At 43.2% G+C, this 17,047-nt stretch overlaps 1 protein-coding gene across 1 annotated transcript in view; it reads left to right on the top strand.

Moving 5' to 3' along the window:
• Window positions 1-17,047, top strand: part of DNAI1 (dynein axonemal intermediate chain 1) — a 244,280-nt gene that overhangs the window by 158,244 nt on the left and 68,989 nt on the right. The window contains exon 19 of the mRNA XM_077816997.1: window positions 4,345-4,530. Coding sequence (XP_077673123.1) covers window positions 4,345-4,530 — 186 coding nt within the window. The remainder of the gene's footprint in view (window positions 1-4,344; window positions 4,531-17,047) is intronic.

The following is a 17,047-nucleotide window of genomic DNA, read 5'->3' as shown; positions in this document are numbered from 1 at the left end:
TATCCCTTTCCTAATGGTTCCTAACATTTTGTTACCTTTTTTCACTGCCACTGAACACTGAGCAGATGTTTTCAGGGAAATATCCACAGTGATGCCAAGATCTTTCCTGAGTGGTAACGGCTAATTTAAACCCCTTCATTTTGTATGTATAGTCATATATATGTGTGTATTACTTTGCATTTATCAACATTGAATTTAATATGTCATTTTGTTGCCCAATCACTCAGTTTTGTGAGATTCCTTTGTAACTCTTCTCAGTCTGATTTGGACTTAACTATCTTGAGTAATTTTGTATTATCTGCAAACTTTGCCACTTCTCTGTTTATCCCCTTTTTGCCAGATCATTTATGAATATGTTGAACAGCACTGGTCCCAGTACAGATCCTTTGGGGGCACCCAGCTGTTTACCTCTCAATTTTGTGAAAACTGACCATTTATTCCTACCCTTTTACTATCTTTTAACCAATTACTGATCCATAAGGGGACCTTCCCTCTTATCCCAAAACTCCTTATTTTGCTTAAGAGCCTTTGGCGAGGGACCTTGTCAAAATCATTCTGAAAGTCCAAGTGCACTATATCCACTGGGTCACCTTTCTCTGCATGTTTGTTAACTCATCAAATAATTCTAATAGACTATTGAGGCAGGATTTCCCTTTACAAAAACCATGTTGGCTCTTCCCCAACACACTGTGTTCTTCTCTGTGTCTGACAATTCTGTTCTTTACTATAGTTTCAACTAGTTTGCCCGGTACTGAAGGTAAGTTTACCAGTCTGTAGTTGTCAGGATCACCTCTGGAGCCTTTTGTAAAAATTAGCATTGTATTAGCTATCTGCCAGTCGTTTGGTACAGAGTCTGATTTCAGCGATGGGTTATATACCATAGTTATTAGTTCTGCCATTTCACATTTGCGTTCCTTCAGAACTCTTGGGTGAATCCCATCTGGTCCTGGTGACTTATTGCTATTTAATTTATCGAATTGTTACAAAACCTCCTCTATTGACAGCTCAATCTGGGACAGTTCCTCAGATGTGTCACCTAAAATAATGGCTCAGGTGTGGGAATCTCCCTCACATCCTCAGCTGTGAAGATCGATGCAAAGAATTCATTTAGCTTCTCCACAATAGTCTTGTCTTCCTTGAGTGCTTCTTTAGCACCTTGACCGTCCAGTGGCCCCACTGATTCTTTGGCAGGCTTCCTGCTTCTGCTTCCTTAAAAATTGCTGCTGTTGTCTTTTGCTAGTTGCTCTTCAAATTCTTTTTTGGCCTACCTAATTATATTTTTACACTTGACTTGCTAGAGTTTCTGCTTCTTTCAATTTTCCTCAGTAGGATTTGACCTTCAATTTTTAAAGGATGCCTTGTTGTCTCCAGCAGCTTCTTTTATTCAGCTGTGTAAGCCATGATGGCATTTTTTGGGTCCTCTTACTGTTTTTTTTATTTGGGGTATACATTTAGTTTGACCCTGCATTATGTTGTTTTTAAAAAGTTTCCATGCAACTTGCAGGTATTTCACTGTTGTAACTGTTCCTTTTAATTTCCTTTTAACTAGCTTCCTCATTTTTGTGTAGTTCCCCTCTTTGAATCTGTGGTGGATTTCTTTGGTATTTTCCCCTGTACAAGGATACTTAATTTAATTATATTATGGTCGCTATTACTGAGCGGTTCAGTTACATTCATCCGTTGAACCACTTAGAACTAACTCCGAAATTGGTCGCCCCTTGTGGATTCCAGGACTAGCTACTCCAAGAAGCAGACACTAACTGTATCTAGAAATTCTATCTCTACATCCCGTCCTGAGGTGACATGTACCCAGTCAATATGAGGATAGTTGAAATCCCCCATTATTGTTGCGTTTTCTGTTTTTGTAGCCTCTCTAATCTGCTTGAGCATTTCACAGTCCCCGTCGCCATCCTGGTCAGATGGTCAGTATCATATTCCTACTGCTATACTTTTATTAATCAAGCCTGGAATTTCTAGCCATAATGATTCTGATACAGGGTGAATCATTTTAAGATTTTTACTATATTTGATTCTATGCTTTCTTTCACATATAGTGCCACTCCCCCGCCAGCACAACCTACTCTGTCATTCCTGGTATTACCGTGTCCCACTGATTATCATTGTTCCCCCAAGTTTCTGTGATGTCTATCATATCAATATCCTCATTTAATACCTGGTACTCAAGTTCATCCATCTTAGTATTTAGACATCTAGCATTTGTATACAAGCATTTATAAAATTTGTCAGTATTTAGCTGTCTGTCTTCATGTGATGTATTTGAATATGACTTTTTCATCTGATTGTTTCTCTTCAGTTTCTACCTCTACCTTATCAACGTCTATCCTCTCCTCTTTACTAGGAGATAGAGAATCCCCATTAATAGACCCTCCTCCAAGGGATGTGTCTGTCTGAAGCATGTGCTGCTCTGCGCTTGTTGGCTTCACCCCAGTCCTTAGCTTAAAAACACCTCTGTGACCTTTTTAATTTGACATGCCAGCAATCTGGTTCTGTTTTGGTTTAGGTGGAGCCCATCCTTCCTGTATAGGCTCCTCCTTTCCCAAAAAGTTCCCTAGTTTCTAAATCCCTCCTCTGAACACCATCATCTCAGCCACACATTGAGACCCTGCCATTCTGCCTGTCTAACTGGCCCTGCACGTGGAACTGGGAGCATTTCAGAGAATGCTACCATGGAGGTCCTGGACTTTAATCTCTTACCCAGCAGCCTAAATTTGGCCTCCAGAACCTCTAGCCTACCTTTCCCTATCTCACTGGTACCTACACGTACCACGACCACGGGCTTCTCCCCAGCACTGCACATAAGACTATCTAGATATCTTGAGAGGTCCGCTACCTTCGTACCCAGCAGGCAATTAACCAGGCAGTTCTCTCGATCATCACAAACCCAACTATAGATATTCTTATAATCAAATGCCCCATTACTATTTCCTGTCTCTTCCTAGTAACTGGGGTCCATTTCCCCAGAGGAGTATCCTCAGTGCAAGAGGATATCATGACATCATCTGGAAGGTGGGTCCTAACTGTGGGATCAATTCACTCCGCTCCAGCTTTATGCTTTCCTTCCCTGAGACTTTCATCTTCCTTAAACAGCACAGAGGCTCTCAGACTGGGAGTGCAGGGGAGGTTTATTGGCCTAAGGTTAGAGAATATTTGTTAGGTGTGTCTGTCTCTCTCTCTTCCTCTCTAAACTCCCTTGCAAAACTCCACTGTTTGCTAGCTCCCCGGGAGTGTTCAACCCCCACGCCCTGCCCCAGGCTCCGCCCCTACCAGCCTCCAGCCCCCAAACCCCCATCCCTTCCCCGCCTCTTCCTGCCCCCGCTCCGCATCAGGCCCTGCCCCCACTCCACCCCTTCCCCCAAGCCCCCACACCTGCCACACCTCTTCCTGCCCAGTTCTGACCCCTCCCCTGAGCGCGCCCCATTCCCGCTCCTCCTCCTCTGCACTAGAGCCTCCCGCACGCCGTGGAACAGCTGATTGTGGTGGGTGGGAGGTGCTGGGAGCAAGGGGGAGGAGTTGATCAGCGGGGCACAGGCAGGCGAGAGGCACTGGTGGGGGAGGGGGGCAGCTGGCTGCTGGTGGGGGCTAAGCACCCACTAATTATTTTGTTCTGTGTTGGTTCAGCGCCAAGCACAATGGGACCTGATCTGTGACTGGGGCAGCTAGGCCCTACTGCAATCCAAATAATACATAAGAATGGTGCAGGTTTGGTGATGTCTAGAGCAACAGGGTTCCTGCTAGGGGTTTGGGCTTAAACAGTTTTATAATGTGTATTTCAGTTTCAGTTCCAATGAAATATTCATTAGTATACTGTGCTTGTTCACATAATTTTCCTATTAATTAGTGTTTCATCTCTTTTTTATTGTGTTATTAAGGCCCTAAATATTGGAAAGCACTGCAGTAAAAGATAATCAGCATATTGGAAAACATTCCGGGGCTTGTGCATCACTCTGAGTACTGATCTGGGTTAGAATCTGATTGCCTTGTTACTTCAAATATTTGAGCTGGGGATTAAAGGCCTATGAGGCTGGTAACAAAAGGTCCAGACCGTTCAAGTCAATTGGAGCTTTGCCATGGACTCCAGGGACCCCATCCGTGGTCTGTCTGCCAGAGAAAGTGATCAGAGCCCCTACACGCGTTATTTTCCAGGGCCTTGCCCTGTTTTAAATGGACTGTAGGAAGCAATCTTACCCTTGGCCTCAGCAGATGGATTTAGATGGGACCTAATAGATCCTTTGTCTTTCTGTGATTCTCTGATTCTTGTTTTTTGCAGAACGGATGTATTCGCTTGATTAATCCCTTTTGTGTTTTCTGCCTTTGTTTCCCCAGGCCCATGTGTTTGATCTGAGCATTAATAAATACGAAGCTATCTGCAACCAGCCTGTTGTGGCCAAGAAGAAAAACAAAATCACCCATATCCAGTTTAACCCCATCTACCCCATTATCATTATCGGAGACGACCGAGGCCATGTCACCTGCCTGAAACTCTCCCCCAACCTGCGCAAGATGCCTAAGGTAAGCAAGTGGTTAATTCCTCTAAATTTAAAGCACTGCATCGCAGTTCATAGGACACAGGAGACATAGGGTCTAGTCCTAGATCTGACGCTGCCTTGTTGTGTGGCCATACGCAGTACGATAAATCTCTGATAAATGGAGATTACTCACTTCTCAGTTGTGGAGTATGGCATTTAGAGTAGGTTAGTTTACCCACTTATTTTTTCCCCACTACACCACTGTCCTTATGCAGGTCACTTCCTCTCTCTGTACCTCAACTTCCGCATCTGTAAAATGGGGATAATGTTACTGAGCCTTTTTTGTAGAATACCTTGAGATCTACAGATGGGAATTCTATATATGTGCTAAGTATTAACTAATGACGGTTGGGGAGTCGAGTCCCTGCTCTCTGTTACTGTAGGAGGAAGAGAGTTCAAATCCCTTTATGACAGTTGGAAGGATGCTTCATTTTACAAGGCAATAATCTCATGTGAGCAGGTGATTTCCTCACTCTGCTCCAAACACAGGCTACATACACCCGTAGCACGTCAAAACCAACCCGCTTCCTGAGGTTTTGGTTTTATTCACAAATACTCAAACTGAGACAAAATAAAATATGGTCTAAGATGGCTGCTCCCAGGGATCCTCCCAGAGGATTGCACAGCTCAAACCCTATGTCCTCTCTCTCTAGAGAGACATTCCATCTCACTTATATCCAGATGAGGCAACAAAGTACCTCCCCTACATGAATCAGTAAAACCCACGTAACCCTTTCTCAGCAGGATCAATACCAGCTAATAGTGCAGGGTCCAGCAGGCAAACACTGCCAACTCTTATTAGAATAAATCCCTGGGTTTCAGGTGTGTAATCCGTCCAGTCAGGTCCTGGGCTGCCTTATACAGCACAGTCCTTCTCTGTCAACCCCCTACAATAATAGAACCCTATTGTCTCTCTTTTAATGGAGAGTTTTTTCCTTAGTCTCAGGTTTAGCAAAACAGACTCAAGAAAGCAATTTTGTTTAATAATGATGGTTTTACATTTATAAAGCACCTTTCTTCCATATGTTTCAGAGTAACAGCCGTGTTAGTCTGTATTCGCAAAAAGAAAAGGAGTACTTGTGGCACCTTAGAGACTAACCAATTTATTTGAGCATGAGCTTTCGTGAGCTACAGCTCACTTCATCGGATGCATACCGTGGAAACTGCAGCAGACTTTATATACACACAGAGAATATGAAACAATACCTCCTCCCACCCCACTGTCCTGCTGGTAATAGCTTATCTAAAGTGATCAACAAGTTAGGCCATTTCCAGCACAAATCCAGGTTTTCTCACCCTCCACCCCCGCACACAAATTCACTCTCCTGCTGGTGATAGCCCATCCAAAGTGACAACTCTCTACACAATGTGCATGATAATCAAGTTGGGCCATTTCCTGCACAAATCCAGGTTCTCTCACCCCTCACCCCCCTCCCAAAAACCACACACACAAACTCACTATCCTGCTGGTAATTACCAGTGTGTGTGGTTTTTGGGAGGGGGGTGAGGGGGTTAGAGAACCTGGATTTGTGCAGAAAATGGCCCAACTTGATTATCATGCACATTGTGTAGAGAGTTGTCACTTTGGATGGGCTATCACCAGCAGGAGAGTGAATTTGTGTGGGGGGGTGGAGGGTGAGAAAACCTGGATTTGTGCTGGAAATGGCCTAACTTGATGCTCACTTTAGATAAGCTATTACCAGCAGGACAGTGGGGTGGGAGGAGGTATTGTTTCATATTCTCTGTGTGTATATAAAGTCTGCTGCAGTTTCCACGGTATGCATCTGATGAAGTGAGCTGTAGCTCACGAAAGCTCATGCTCAAATAAATTGGTTAGTCTCTAAGGTGCCACAAGTACTCCTTTTCTTTCTTCCATATGGATCCCAAAAGGCTTTACATGTTTTACTAACTAATTGTACTAAGGACAGTCTGGGGCACAAATGCAGAGTAATCTGATTGACTTTACTGGACTTCCCTGGACACTGGTGTAAATTAGATCAGAATCTCTTCCTATACTAACATAACATCAAGAAAAATAGCAAAGTAGCAGTCCTGCTGGTGGCAAACATTATCAGGTGTCTGTGTGTCTAATCTATGCGATGCTACCGCAGAGAGAGACAAACCACAACCCCAGAACATAACATCTGAGAGCTGCAATTCGTCTGGGCCCAGATCCTCAAAGGTATTTAGACACCTAACTCCCACTGCTTTCTCCAGGAGTTAGGCATCTAAATATCTTTGGGACTTTGGGCCCTCGTTCACAGCAAGTTTTTTACCTCTGGCTCCTCCTTTGCTGATTTGTTAGTTCTTCATTTGTAAACCATTGTTTCTGTTGCTGACGGTGTCTCCAAGATTGTTGTAAAATTCCACCAGACCATCAGCAGTGTGGGCTAGTGGAAATACCTCAAGCAGAGGCCACGCCGCAAAGAGCATGTGCACGCACATGTGCAAATTAATTGTTTAATTGCTTTGCGTACCACTGAAATGCAGCCAACTCTGGGGTTAAATGTGGCAGCCATTTAGCAGCACACAGCAACACTATGGCGCAATTTGGAATGGAATCAAATGCCTGATTGTTCTAGCAACCAGCAGCATCCTTGTGTGCAGGTATTAATATTGAAAATGGCCTTTTTAAATCCTCCTTCTTTCTTGCTTTTCTTGTTCCAAATCAGCTTTCACAAAATCTGATTGTATGTCTTTTGCTAAATCTGATTTGCGGCATTTCATGGCCAGTTACTGCTGACTGAGGAATGAAAAGCACCATTTTTCAGGCAGTCTGAGGTAGGACATAAGCAATGGACTCCTTTTTATAAGCTGTGATGTTATTAAGCTAGCCATCTGCCACTTTACCTGCCTTGTTGTATTTGAAGGGACATAGAATCATAGAATCATAGAATATCAGGGTTGGAAGGGACCTCAGGAGATCATCTAGTCCAACCCCCTGCTCATATAACACTGAATGAAATGTTTCTCCAAATATGAAGAGGAAAGAGTTTTATCAGGCACGATTTACAGGCAAGTACAATAGTTGATTTATTCACGTCTTCTGTCTAAAGCCAGCTCTTAATTTAAAAGGATGAAATCCCTAATAACTAATGACACTCAGATTGAAATCCCTAATAACTAATGGCTACTGCAGATTAGGGTTGCCAATTTTCTAATCGCACAAAACCGAACACTTGTCCTGCCCCTTCCCTTAGGCCCCACCCCCTGCTCACTTCTTCCCCCTCCCTCTGTTGCTCGCCCTTCCGCACCCTCACTCCCTTGCTCATTTTCACTGGGCTGGGGCAGGGGTTTGGGGTGCAGGAGGAGGTGAGGGCTCTGGCTGGGGGGGTGCAAGTTCCGGGGTAGTCCAGAACTGAGGGGTTCAGAGTGCAGGAGGGGACTCTGAGCTGGGGCAGGGGATTGATGGACCTCTCCTCCAGGAACTTATCTAATTCTTTTTTGAACCAAATTATAGTTTTGACCTTCACAGCATCCCCTGGCAAGGAGTTCCACAGGTTGACTGTGCGTTGTGTGAATAAGTACTTCTTTTTCTTTGTTTTAAACCTGCTGCCTAATTAATTTCATTGGGGCACCCCTATTTCTTGTGTTATGTTGTGTCCAATGGGAAACACACCATTAAAGATCTTTTAAATCTTTTATTAAAAATACAGAAAAAAGGAAAAACAGCTGAAGCATTTGAAATGTAAAATATCAAGTCAGGCTTTTATTTTAACAACATCTCTTATTCTCTTTTCCTTTAACTATAGAGTTTTTATGAGGAAAACTTCCTGTCTGACAGTCTCATTGATTGTATTAAAGATGGTAATAGCTGTCCTATTTAGGGAAATGGTTAGTTGAAAAGAGTCTGGAGCCCATGTTGTTGTTGTTTTGCTGCTGTTGTAGTCTGATTCCATTTCCTAGAAGACAAAACACGTTCTTTATTTACCAGACATGATCTTAACATGCTCCTTGAGTTATATCAGTAGGTCTTTTTGTCCATTCAGTCCTTCTGTCTCCCATTTGCCCTTTTTGCTATTTACATTCATTGTTACAGATTATTGTGACATTTTATGAACCTTTACACACATTTCAGCAATTGAGCTCACAACTGAGGGAGATCTCGGCTATCACAATAGGTCTTTTAAGAGTGCTAAGAACCATAAAATGAACTGAGGAACCCTGACCCTCAAATATCTGCTGTAGCCTCTAGTCCATCTTCTTGCCAGTCCAGTGCCTTGCTCTGTGCCTGGTTTCTGGTCCTGCTGCTGAAGTCATCAGTCTATTCTCCTAATTCAGACACTCCCTGTACACGACTACCTCAAAACCCTATTGAAAAAACTCCTTGAAACGTACTTTGAAAAGGACGTTACAAATAAGGCCAGCATCTCGTGTAGTAGTTGCATTCTGAAAGCATCCTGTAGTTTCTGCATTGACAAGTCTGCCTCACTGGCCTTCCATCCGTTCAGCTAGAAATCAGAGCATGCATTTTGATGGTGTTCCTTGTCTTCCTGTTCTGTTCTGTTCTGTCCTGTCAGAAACAACTGTCTTTGGCTCTTCTGTGTATATGCTGGTGTCCCTCTCCCTCTTGCTGGTCTTTGTGTGCACATGCAAGGTGGCAAAAGGGGGTTTGCGCTGATGTTTCTATTTAGAAGAGCAACAAAAATGATTAAAGGTCTAGAAAACGTGACCTCTGAGGGAAGTCTGAAAAATTTGGATTTGTTTAGTCTGGAGAAGAGAAGAGAAGACTGAGAGGGCACATGATAACAGTTTTCAACTACATAAAAGGTTGTTACAAGGAGGAAGGAGAAAAATTGTTCTCCTTAACCTCTGAGGATGGGACAAGAAGTAATGGGCTTAAATTGCAGCAAGGGCAGTTTAGGTTGAACATGAGGGAAAACTTCCTAACTGTCAGGGTGGTGAAGCACTGGAATAAATTGCCCAGGGAGGTTGTGGAATCTCCATCATTGGAGATTTTTAAGAGCAGGTTAGACAAACACCTGTCAGGGATGGTCTAGATGACCCCTCGAGGTCCCTTCCAGGCCTATGATTCCCACACAGCTGGGACGTGTGCTCTTGATAGATAAGATTGGCAGCCTAACCATTTCTTTTTACAGATAATTCTTAATAGCCACAAGTTATTCCAAAACCTCTGTTTTTCTCTAAAAATAGTCTCATCGCTATCTGTTCCCCAGGCAGGGCTTGTATGATTTGGGAGGTTTTTTAGCCGTGTAGTATAGTTGGATTCCCAGGATGGAGACAACGGGGAGACACTGAGCAAAATTCAGCCCAGCTCCATTGAAGTCAAGGTTGAATTTAATCCAGTTTGTCTAATAATTAAAGCTAAAGCAGGGGACAGGAAGTCAGGACTCCTGGGTTCTTCTCCCAGCTCTGCAATTGTCTCCCTGTGTGTCCTTGAGCTCATGTTGCCAGCTTCCCTATCTGTAATCTAACATACAGGAGCGGTGTGCAGCTTAATTCATGTTTGAAAAACACTTTGAGATCCTCCGGGGAGAAATATTATTTATTGCTCCAGATTTTGCTCTCAGTAACATTAGTGCAGGTCCATTTATTAGCACTTTGCAGAACAAATAAGCAATGGGGTGAAATTTTCAAAAGCTCCTAAATCCCATTTTTAAAAGTGACTTTCATGAGACTTGGGGTACAATTTTAAAAAATATCCAAGTGACTTAGGAGCCCATCTCATTGATTTTCAATTAGACCTAGGCTCTTAAATCGCTTGGGTGTATTTGAAAATTTTGCCCAGGCTTCTATAACATGAAGCATTTAATGTACCATCTGGTGTAAATGAAGCATGCCGTGGATGGAAAGGGCCCTGCACGGCCACTGGTATCCAGTGTGCTAGAAAAATCACTGAGCCAATTCACCCAGTGTCTGTAGTAAGAGGCACTGGAAAGTATTTCATGCATGGAAAATCCCTCTAGAACTGAATAGGGATGAAACCAAGAGAGTTTGATAGAAATATAGTGGAGTCCTATAGGAGATATGTTCAAAACTGATGGAATTTAATAAAAATTATATTCTTCATATAGACAGGTTTCAGAGTAGCAGCCGTGTTAGTCTGTATTCGCAAAAAGAAAAGGAGTACTTGTGGCACCTTAGAGACTAACAAATTTATTTCAGCATAAGTTTTCGTGAGCTACAGCTCACTTCATCGGATGCATCCGATGAAGTGAGCTGTAGCTCACGAAAGCTTATGCTCAAATAAATTTGTTAGTCTCTAAGGTGCCACAAGTACTCCTATTCTCCATATAGGATTTTTGAGCCATATATAGCAGGATATAATTGTCTAGTCCATTCCTCAGGATGGTTAAATGATAAGGTTTACCATTTTCTGTTAAAATCTGTAGGATGTGTCCATATGGCTTAGCTCTGATTATCTTATCCATTTATTTTCTGTGTATTGCACCGTGATTTGCTAAGGATTGTACTGTCTGCAGGGGCACAGGGCTGGCTTTACCATGAGGCGAACTGAGGCGGCCACCTAAGGTGCCAGACTGTGGAGGGATGCCACTAGGACCCAGAGTGTAGAAAATTGTGTCTGCTGCTGGTGCATATGTATTCTCTCTGCTCGAGATGCACAGAGATGGTGGAGTGCTGCGCTGGAGGAAGGAGGGCACAAGAGAGGCAGGCAGGAGAAAAGGTGAGAGGGAATAACAGAAAGCAGCAGGAGCTGCAGGGAGAGAGAGGAGGAGGAGCATCTGATGTACCTCTCTAGCACCCCCAGGAGCCTGGACTGATTAACCCCAGCTTCTCAGGGAGCTTCCTGTTTGCTGCTGCTTCCCTGAACCCACTTGAGGAGAACAGGCAGTCAACTGAAGTAGTACGAGCCAGTTAGGCCCTTAAGACGCTGATATCTTCCCTCACTCAGGCCCTGCTACCAGCCTGCTTGTTGGTCCCCTTTCACTGAGTGTTGAGAGCCACTATAGCTGGCACAGAACAGCAGTCATGAGAGAAAGAAGAAAACGCCCCCCTGGGACAGCATTCAGAAAAAGAAAGAAAGCAAAGGAAGCTTTTCTATCTAAGCAGGAAGGAGGTCTCCTGAGATACAAAGTCACAAATGTTCGCAGTGAGCCTTCCGGCCCCAGTGAGGATGTGAATGGTGAGGAGATGCCTGATCTTCCAGTTAGTCAGAGTGCAGGTGACCTGGCAGCTACTGCAGCATCCATATCTCCATCTCAAATGGATATAACCATGCACATTCCTGAAGAAAAGGGTAGATCAGAGAAGAGTGTGGTGGTGGTGCAAGAAACAGCTGCTGCTGAGTTTAGTTCCTTAAGTCTAGATGATCCAGGATTGTGGACCCACTTGAGCAGTAGCCTGAGGGACTTCCTTGTACTGCATGGGCCACAGCAAGTTAAAAACTTCATGTTCCCCAAAGACAATGAAAATAGAAGTTTCCATCCAACACATTACCGGCGTGAAATCCCCAATGGTGACAAAGTGGAGAGGTCATGGCTTATGGCAATTAATTGATCATTAAATATTCATGGTAAATAGGCCCAATGGCCTGTGATGGGATGTTAGATGGGGTGGCATCTGAGTTACTACAGAGAATTCTTTCCTGGGTATCTGGCTGGTGAATCTTGCCCATATGCTCAGGGTTCAGCTGATCGACATATTTGGGGTCGGGAAGGAATTTTCCTCCAGGGCAGATTGGAAGAAGCCCTGGAGGTTTTTCACCTTCCTCTGTAGCATGGGGCACGGGTCACTTGCTGGAGGATTCTCTGCTCCTTGAAGTCTTTACACCATGATTTGAGGACTTCAATAGCTCAGACATAGGTGAGAGGTTTATCGCAGGAGTGGGTGGGTGAGATTCTGTGGCCTGCATTGTGCAGGAGGTCAGACTAGATGATCATAGTGGTCCCTTCTGACCTTGATATCTATGAATCTATTAATCTTATGTACTCAAAAACCCAGAATGCTGCATGCTGTTTTTGTTGCAAACTCTTCCAGTCTAATGTTGCAGCCACATTGGGTTCTATAGGAACAAAGGACTGGAAAAATCTGGCTAGAAATCTGGCATGCCATGAGAAGGCAGCAAATCATGAGAGAGCATTACACAGGTGGAAAGAGCTTGAGATGAGACTAAGGTTAAAGGCCACCATAGATGATCAGCATCAAGAGAAGATTGCATCAGAGTCTCTTTACTGGCAAAATGTTCTGAAAAGGCTCATTGCTATTGTGAGAATGCTTGCTACCCAAAACCTAGCACTGTGCGGCACTTCAGCTGTCTGTGCCAAAGAATGGAAACTTCCTTAAAATTCAGAGGATTAGCCATGTTAGTCTGGATCTGTAAAAGTGGCAAAGAGTCCTGTGGCACCTTATAGACTAACAGACGTATTGGAGCATGAGCTTTCGGGGGGTATTATTCACCCACGAAAGCTTATGCTCCAATACGTCTGTTAGTCTATAAGTTGCCCCAGGACTCTTTGCTGCTTTTCCTTAAAATTGTGGAGCTGATGGCTGAGTTTGATGCTGTTCTCCAGGAGCATCTAAGAAGAGTCACCACCCAAGAAATGTACACACACCACTACCTTGGAAAAAAATTCAAAATGAGATCATGCAGTTACTGGCAACAAAAGTCAAACAGAAGATTGTGGCAGATCTGAAGTCAGCAAGATATTACTCTGTTATTCTGTACTGCACACCTGACATAAGCCATACGGAACAAATTACTTTAATGGTGCGTTTTGTAACAACAGCAGAACCTAGTGAAAATGTCCCTGCAATGGTGACTGTCAGAGCATCTTCTAGAATTTATTGACATTGATGATACTACAGGAGCTGGTATGACAAATGTGCTTCTTAAAAAGCTGGAAGATACGGGACATGAGATAGCTGACATGAGAGGTCAGGGCTACGATAATGGTGCCAACATGAGAGGAAAGAACAGAGGAGTGCAGACATGGATCCGAGAGTTAAACCCTCGAGCTTTTTTTGTCCCATGCAGTTCTCATTCATTGAACTTGGTGGTTAGTGATGCAGCATCAGCTTCTAGTGAGGCTGCTGAATTTTTTAATGTAATTCAAAGCATCGATGTATTTTTCTCTGCATCAACTCATCGATGGCAAATTTTGAAGCAACATCTGGGAACATCCTCTCTGACACTGAAACCACTGAGTGCTACACAATGGGAAAGTCGAGTGGAGGTGATAAAGCCTATCAAACACCAAACTGGGAAGATAGATGATGCCATAGTTGCCATTATGGAGGCTGTGACAGGAATTGTTCGTGGGAGAACAGTGGCAGAGGGAAATGGAATCACCAGAAACTTCAAATTTCTGTGTGGCTTAGTGTTGTGGCATGACATACTGTTTGAAATAAATGTTGTAAGCAAGAAACTCCAAGGTGTTGACCTTGATATATCTGGAGCAATGGAACAACTGGACAAAGTAAAGTCATACCTACAGTCTTACCGGTCAGATGAGGGATTTCAAAACATTCTGTAGAGTGCACAGAAGTTGGCAGAGGAACTTCACACTGAAGCTATTTTCCACCCATTCAAGAATACAAGAGTCACTGAAGAAGAAGACATTTTGATTACGAGGCACAGGATAATCGCATAAGAGACCCCAAACAACATTTCAAAGTTGAATTCTTTAACCAGGTGCTAGATTGTGCAATACAGTCAGTTGAAGAACGTTTCATGCAGCTCAGGGAACACAGCAGTATATTTGCAATGTTGTATGATATTCCAAAACTCCTCACTATACCTGAAGAAGACCTACATCAGCAATGCAGGGCACTAGAGACAGTGTTGACACATGATGACATGCGCGATATTGATGCCGGTGATTTAGGTGATGAACTGAAAGCCCTTTAAGATATATTTAATCAGGATCAACTCCAAAGGCTGTTCTGGAATATATGTGCACAAATAAGATGACCACCCTCTTTCCAAATGCTTTTGTTGCTCTGCGCATACTTCTAACACTTCCTGTAACAGTTGCCAGTGGCGAACGCAGCTTCTCCAAGCTGAAGTTAATAAAAACACATCTACGCTCCACAATTACACAGGAGAGGCTGGTTGGCCTTGCAACCATCTCAATAGAGCATGAGCTTGCCCAGACTGTGGACCTTCAGCAGGAAGCAGTTCAAATCTTTGCAACCAAGGAGGCATGGAAAGCACCACTTTGATTATTCAAACAGATAAAAATGCCAGTGTCTACTATGCAGACAGGAAAAGTTACATTTGCTGTTCAGGCGTTTGAAAGTTAAGTGTTACTTAAAATTTGTGAACAAGGCATTTTAAGTTGTTCGTTCTCCTTTATTGGGATAGGTAGCAGAGCAGCACCATAAGAGGAGTAGAACAGGAAGAAGGCAGAATTGAGACCTTTCAAAGTTTTGGCCCAAGCGAGGGGGCATGAGGGTGTCATTTGAGCTCCCCGCCTCAGGTGCCAAAATGTTGTGGGCCGGCCGAGCAGGGGCAGGAGGCCATTTTGCATTCAGTGCAGACTCCTTCCAGAGGATACGCGTGCTGCATGCTCTGCCGTGGAGACCACTCTGGCTTACCTAAATAATCATCTTTGATCTGAAAATCTAAAAAGAATCCTACAAAAAAAAAGGAAACTAAGTCAAATTATGAACAATGAATATAAAAACACAAGCATTTAGGGATAAAATAAGAAAGGCAAAGGCACAAAATGAGATTAAATTAGCTATAGAGATAAAGGGAACATAAAACAGCCAAACTGGATCAAACCAAAGGTCCATCTAGCACAGTATCCTGTCTTCCGACATTGGCCAATACCAGGTGCCCCAGAGGAAATGATCAGAACAGGTAATCATCAAGTGATCCATCCCCTGTTGCCCATTTCCAGCTTCTGGCAAACAGAGGCTAAAGACACCATCCCTGCCCATCCTGGCTAATAGCCATTGATGGACCTATGCTCCATGAACTTATCTAGTTCTTTTTTGAACCCTGTTATAGTCTTGGCCTTCACAACATCCTCTGGCAAGGAGTTCCACAGGTTGTCTGTGCGTTGTGTGAAAAAATACTTCCTTTTGTTTGTTTGTTTTTGTTGGGTAACAAGAAAACAGTCTACAAATACATTAGAAGCAAGAGGAAGACCAAGGAGAAGGTAGGCCTGTTACTCAATGAGAGGTGAAAGACAATAACAGAAAATGTGGAAATGGGAGAAGTGCTAAATGCCTTTTTTTTTTCAGTTTTCACCAAAAAGGTTGGTAGCAATTGGACATCTACCATAGTGAACACCAGTGAAAATGAGGTAGGATCTGAGGCTAAAATAGGGAAGGAACAAGTTAAAATTACTTAGATAAAAGTTAGAGGTCTTCAAGTCAGCCGGGCCTGATGAACTACAGCCTAGAATCCTCAGGGAGCTGACTGAGGAGATATCTGAGCTATTAGTGATTATTTTAGAAAACTCATGAAAGACAGGAGAGATCTCAGAAGACTGGAAGAGAGCAAATGTAGTACCCATCTATAAAAGGGGAATAAGGACAACCAGGGAATTACAGACCAGTTGGTTTAACTTCAAAACCCGGAAAGATAATGCAGCAAATGATCACACAATCAGTTTGCAAAAGTCTTGAACATAAGATGATAAGTAACAATCAACATGGATTTGTGAAAAAAAATCATGTCAAACAACCTAATAGCTTTCTTTGACAGAGTAACAAGCCTTGTGGATAGGGGAGAAGGAATATATGTGGTGTGTCTTGACTTTAGTAAGGCTTTTTATACTGTTTTGCATGACTATCTCATAAACAAACTAGGGAAATACAACTTAGATGGAGCTACTATAAGGTGGGTGCATAACTGGTTGGAAAACAGTTCCCAGAGAGTTGTTATCAGTGGTTCACAGTCAAGCTGGAAGGGCATATTGAGTGGTGTCCTGCAGGGACTGGTCCTGTTTCCGGTTCTGTTCAATATCTTTATAAATGATTTAGATACTGGCATAGAGAGTATACTTATAAAGTTTGCAGATGATACCTAGCTTGGGGCTGGGGGAGGATTGCAAGTGCTTTGGAGGATAGGATTAAAATTCAAAATAATCTGGACAAACTAAGGACAAATGCAAAATACTCCACTTAGGAAGAAACCATCAATTGCACACATACACAATGGGAAATGACTGCCTAGGGAGGAGTACTGCGGAAAGGGATCACAAGCTAAGTATGAGTCAACAGTGTAACTGAGATGTATTAGCTGGAGTGTTGTGAGCAAGACACGAGAAGTAATTCTTCCGCTCTACTCCACGCTGATTAGGCCTCAACTAGAGTACTGTGTCCAGTTCTGGGCCCCACGTTTCATGAAAGATGTGGACAAATTGGAGAAAGTCCAGAGAAGAACAAGAAAAATGATGAAAGGTCTAGAAAACATGACCTGTGAGGGAAGATTGAAAAAATTGGGTTTGTTTAGTGTGCAAAAGAGAAGACTGAGAGGGCACATGATACCAGTTTTCAAGATTAAGGAGGAGGGAGAAAAATTGTTCTGTCTAACCTCTGAGGCTAGGACAAGAAGCAAGGGGCTT

This window comes from Eretmochelys imbricata, chromosome 5 (assembly GCF_965152235.1).
Source record: "Eretmochelys imbricata isolate rEreImb1 chromosome 5, rEreImb1.hap1, whole genome shotgun sequence".
Lineage (NCBI taxonomy): Eukaryota > Metazoa > Chordata > Testudines > Cheloniidae > Eretmochelys > Eretmochelys imbricata.
Note: the sequence above shows the minus strand (reverse complement) of the source record. Positions and strands in the feature narration are given on the sequence as shown.